Source organism: Chenopodium quinoa, unplaced genomic scaffold, assembly GCF_001683475.1.
Source record: "Chenopodium quinoa cultivar QQ74 unplaced genomic scaffold, ASM168347v1, whole genome shotgun sequence".
In the NCBI taxonomy this organism is placed as follows: domain Eukaryota; kingdom Viridiplantae; phylum Streptophyta; class Magnoliopsida; order Caryophyllales; family Amaranthaceae; genus Chenopodium; species Chenopodium quinoa.
The window spans coordinates 2267260-2273127 of record NW_018742205.1 but is presented as its reverse complement, the minus strand read 5'-3'; the positions used below and the strand labels follow the sequence as shown (position 1 = coordinate 2273127).

General features: G+C 36.3%; 1 protein-coding gene and 1 non-coding gene across 2 annotated transcripts; both read right to left on the bottom strand.

Moving 5' to 3' along the window:
• Positions 1–618: 618 nt before the first annotated feature.
• Positions 619–2977, bottom strand: LOC110728768 (pentatricopeptide repeat-containing protein At5g13770, chloroplastic-like). Its single transcript, XM_021908419.1, has one exon. It carries the CDS (start codon positions 2653–2655, stop codon positions 811–813), a length of 1845 nt encoding a protein of 614 aa, XP_021764111.1. The 5' UTR covers positions 2656–2977; the 3' UTR covers positions 619–810.
• Positions 2903–2975, bottom strand: TRNAR-ACG. Its single transcript has one exon. It is a non-coding gene; the product is annotated as a tRNA-Arg (tRNA).
• Positions 2978–5868: the final 2891 nt, after the last annotated feature.

Sequence of the window (5868 nt, the reverse complement as noted above, 5' to 3'; positions counted from 1 at the left end):
CTGATAAAATGCAGCTGAACGTGGCTTTACAGGGGTGATGTAAAGGAAGATCATGTGCTGTCATTGTTCAAGATATCCTCTCTTATGCTTGTAAGTTTTCTTTTTATTATGATTACGAGTAGTTTGTATTTGCAATAGGACTCCCTTTTGATTTTGGAGGAAAGAGTTTGGTTAGAAAACGGCCTTTGGATATTGAATTGTACTTGGACAAGTTGGTGTTGTATGGTAGGTGATTTGATTTTATGCTTTCTATCAATTTTCTTTGAGCTTATCTACTTGATCCAAGTTTTATTCAAATGCTGTCCAAATTGAATTAGAAACTTGGATGGAAAATATTGATCAATTTTTCGAATTCTGCTATCCAAATTCTTTCAATATTTCTTTAAGCTTATCTACTTATGCAAACACCCAATGTATCCCAGGAGAAGTACATCTCCTTCTTTAAAGTTTCTTCGCTCGAAAAGATTCAGATTGTTAGGTGATTCCCATCAGAAAAACGCCAAGAGGTTCCAACCATGGTGGTTATCTCCCAACAACCAATGTAAAGTTTCACCGACCAAATCAGGCATAACAGCACTAAACAAGGCTACGATCTAGAGGCAATAATATCAAGTCAAGTTTTCTCCACTCAATCTAGCTCTCATTGATGCATAACGGTGATTCAGGTAATGCTTATTATGTACCAAACAGCTCTACACATCATGATATTTACGTATAATATGCATTGATCATTAACATTATACAGCTGCATAAATTCTGTACAACAAAATATATTGTTACTTACACTGCTTGCTCTTGAATGCTTTATGCTTAAAACGGAACTGGCCTTCTGATTTTCCCACTATTCAAAATCATGGAAGGCCTCCCAAACGTCTCTTCCAACCATCTAACTTGCATTTCTAACCCAACATCTCTCAAAGCATTTGAAGCGGATTTATAGAGTCTAGTATCTAACTGAATTCCCTCGGCTTTCAAATCTTGCAATAGCTTAATCAATTCATCAATCCTATTGATCTTTGAGAAGACACCCACCATCATCCCGGCCAAAGCTAGATCGACCCCTCCACCATTTGTTCGATATTCATCATAGAACACAGTGCAAGTTTCATATTCTTGCGCCCTAGAGTAAGCTCCTATAATGCTAGTGTAGCTCACTCGATCAGGTTTCACCCTTCTCCTCTTCATCTCCTTCCATAACTTCTCTACTTGCCTCATATTTTTCGCCCTCCCATGTAAGTCAATAAGCGTATTGTACACCCATACATTAGGCTCGCACCCTCTCTCTTTCATCTTGGCTAGAAGTGTCATCGCCTCTCTCAATTGCCCCGTCTTACCATACATCGCAATCATAGTCGAGTAAGCCACCACACATTTGTCGAAGCCCCTTTGTTGCATCTCATTAAACACAATCTTAGCCTTGTAAAACAACGCAAGACGAAAGTAAACATTGATTATAGATGCATATGTCACTTGCCCCGGCTCACACCCTTCTAAAGTAAGCTCTTGGTACACTCTTGCTGCCTCTTTAAGCCCTCTTTTTTTGGCATAACCATTAACAATTGCACAAAAAATACAATCAGAAATCTTCAGATTGGCCGCCTTCATCTTCTTCACAACACCTAAGGTCTTCTCCAACAAACCTTCTTCAACATACATGACCACCAGCTTTAAAAACAATGCTGGATCCTTCAACATTCGATTCGATTCCGCTTCCTCAACGAGTCTCTCAACCACACCAATCTCTTTATCTTCGGCCAACGAACCGATCAACGAAGCGTAAATTGAGGCATTCACAGGAATCCCCTTCTCATCCATTAGCTCAAATTGCTCAAGAGCTTTCAAAGGCTCCCCTGATTTCCCCAATGCATCTATCAAAACCCCGTAAATCTTAGACAAATTATCAACATTTTCAACCTTATTAATATCTCCCAATTCACTAAAAACCTCAACAACTTTCTTGAAATTCCCCAATTTCATATAAGCTTCCATAACCAAAACATAACCTCCAGGATCCAAAACAATCTCCTTTAATCTCATCTTTTCAAACAATTCAATTGTAATTCCATACAAATGAAGCTTATTATAGCTTCTCAAAGCAGAATCATAAGCAAAAGAAGCAACTTTTTGTTCAAATTCAAAGCATTCTAACAACAAATCAGCAACTTTAAACTTCCTAGCTTTAATACAAGAACTAACCAATCTAGCACAAAAAAAAATATCAGGCAAAATTTCCCACTTTTTAATATCTTTACACATCATTGAAACCAAATCCCATTTCTTTGACTTCACTAAGTACCTTAACAAAGCCTTGATGGTTGCTTTTTGTGGATGAAATTCCGAACCCGCTTTCGCCTTCTCATAATACTCCAACCCCAGATTTTCAGTCCTTGGATCCTTCAACAGCTCTCTAATTAGTTGATTTATGTTCTTTTCATCTGATTTTAGAGGTTGGAGATCAGAATTTGGATTATTATAGGTAAATTCAACAAGGGGTAAAACAGGGGAAGGCTCTTCTTCTAAAACAGGGGAAGGAAAAGCAGAGGAATGGAGGATTATGAGCTTTGGAGGAGAGAGAAAATGGTGAAAAGCTTTGGAAATGGTGAATTTGGTGGTGTTTTGAAGTGGGTAGAACAAATTTGAGGGAGAAATTGCCATTGGTGAAGATTATTTGAGAATTTTGTGAGGTTTTTTTTTTTAGTTTATTTGTTTTTTGTTTTTTCTGGTGGATTATCTTTTTATATGAAAGAATTTGATTAGCCACTCGTTGGAGTACACGTGGACGGTTTGAGGTCGTGGAACTTCTGTCCTAGATTTTTAGGATAGGTGGGAAGAAAGTACTTTTTGCCTTTTTTTTTTAAGAAAAAGGGAAAAAATAATGGCGGTACAAAAATAATGAAATAGTCGACTCCACTGGGGATCGAACCCAGAATCTCTGGTTTCGTAGACCAGCGCCTTATCCATTGGGCCATGGAGTCTTATTTAATGTCTGTATTGATTTTATAAATAATAAATACATAGTACTCCTTTTGTCCCATAATACTTAAGACGTTGGGGGTCGACATATAGTTTAAGAAAAATAGTGGGTTTATTTAAAATATTTGTTTATTATATAAAGGATTCTCTTTTGTATTTGAATATTGTAAGAAAACAAAGAAGTTGGAGAGATGAGGGGTAGTTAGGAGAGAAAAAATGTAGGATTTAATTGGGTTTTGGGGTTTGTGGTCCCAAAGAGAGTATAGAAAAATATTTTTTCATTAGGGGTCCCATTCCATATTTAGTAACGTGTCAATTATTTTAGAACGAATGAAAATGTAAACTGTGTCAAGTATTATGGGACGGAGGGAATACAAGAATGTAGTCCGTTTTCGCAATTTTTTATGTGGCTGGCCACACAGTGTGGCAGAGGTTACTCGTTTGGTCAAGGATTACTTGTAGGAGAAACTTATTCATGGGTTACTTGTTTAGTCATGGGAAAATTATAGGGGTTACTTATACAGGGTTACTTAGTCGATTAGGGGTTACTCTCACACAAAAATCGCGCTAATCCACTGAGTAAGTAACCTTTAAATAAGTAATTACTGAGTAAGTAACCCTTGAATAAGTAATCCCTGAACAAGTAACCTCTGCCACATAGTGTGGCTAGCCACACAGAAAAATTATTGTCAAAGTTCATAAACAATTAACCATCGCCCCTTTAGAAGTGGCCTTTTTTTTTTTTTTTTTTTTTTTTAATGGTACATCTTAACTTTCCATTTCAAAAAATAAAGTAAATAAATTGTGATAATTACATCTAGGTCTGAGCACAGATCGGATATCCGTATCCGAAAATCCGGATATTTGATATCCGTATCCGACACGAAAATATCGGATCCGAAAATCCGGATATCCGAAATTTTCGGATCGGATAAGACGGATATCCTATATCCGACTTCTTTAATTATGGGGTTTGTTTAATGGCAAAATTGATTTTTTCACCCTTTTTTCCACACGTTATTGTCTTGTGGACCTTTTTAATAATTAAAAAAAAAACAGAAATTAAAATATGTAAAAAAAAAAAAAAAAAAAAACAAGCTTTAGCCTTAACCGGTGGCGGCGGCGGTGGTAGTCAATAATCGGAAAGAACACAAACCACCATTAGCAAAGAGCAGATCAGCAAAGTGGGATCATGAACAAGAACAACAGGGCTTGATTTCCAGAAAGTATGGTTTTTTCCTTCAAAATATTTGATGAAAGTGTCTCGGACTTTCTTAGCAGGCCATTCCAAAGAAACTCATCAACAGACTCTGATTGAAGCCCCATAACTTGAAGTGATGAAGAAGAAAACTTGGTTTCTTCAGATAACAAACTTGGTTTTTCCAAAAAAAACAGCCTTCCACCATCGACGCATAAAATTAGAGCCACCGCACCAAACACCCACAACCACACCATCAGTGCACAAAATTAGAACAAATCGCATCAAACAGAAACTTTAGAATCAAAAGTAATTTTAAAATGAAAATCATAAATTTTAGATCTTATATAATTGAAAATTAGAAAACAAATCTAAAGATGAAAATCATAAATTACTCAAATTAGAGAGCTAAAGTAATTTTGGATTAAAACGAAAATCGAAAATCGAAAATCAAAATTAGAACTAGAATAAAATCGAAAACTTTAGATAAAAAAAAACAAAAATCATCTCTGAATCCGCAAAAATTTAGCACAAAATATCCAAAATCCAGTACCCAGAATCTTAAATCAACTCAAACAATCATCGGTCATAACATTCATCTTTATTTTCAATCAAACATAATGTCAAGCACCCTTGCATAAGAAACAATTTTGCAGGTGCGAATCCAGATTCGCCCTAAATTGAAGTGAGAGTGCAAAGATCTTCAAGAAATCGAAACCCTAAATTATTATTAGAGGAGGGAGAAGAGGATTGATTGAGAGGAGTATTGAGGAGCGATCGGGAGATCTGAGATGAGTGAGGAGGGAGAAAATCATAAAACAGAGGAGAAAGAGGCGGATAATAGGCTGAGCAAAACTAGGGTTATAATATGAAAATATTTTAAAATGGTAAAAAAAAAAAAAGTGTTTTTCCGGATTTTGGATCGGGTATCCGATCCGATATCCGACTTTTTTTTATATTCGGATATTCGAAATCGAAATTTTCGATATCGGATATCGGATCGGTTATCCTAAATTTTCGGGTCGGATACGGATCAGAATTTCGGATTATCAAATAGTTTTGCTCAGCCTTAATTACATCAGATTAAATAGAAGGAAAAAATATAAAATTAAACAAAGTACGGAGTAATAGTAGTGGACTAATGGTCTATTATGACCTACCCCCTACTTAAAGGCGATATAGAGTGTTAAGAAATATACACTACTTGAAATAGGCCGTTTTCCAACGGAATTGTTCCAACGGACATAAATTCCGTCGGAAAATTTCAGTTTTCCGATGGAATTTGGGTCTGTCAGAAAATTCCGTCGAAAAAGGTAAGTTACGACGGAAAATCTCTCGGAAATATTCCGACGGATTTTTTTCCCTCGGAATTTACTGCTTCCGACGGAATATTCCCTCGGAAATTATTTTTCGACAGAAATATTCCGTCGAAAGGTGTAAATTCCGAGGGGGAAAAATCCGTCGGAACATATACATTTCCGAGAGAATTAATTCCGTCGGAAATTTCCGACGGATTTTTACCATTTCCGACGAAATTTCGATTTTAAAAAAAAAAAAATATCCTAAACGTAACTACCCCCTTTGCACTCCGCCTCTCTTTCCTCATTTCTCTTTCTCTCTTCTTCTCTTTCTCTCTTCTCTCTTCTTTCCTCTTCTCTTTCTTTCTCCTCTCCTCTCTTCCTCTCCGTTTTCTTCTA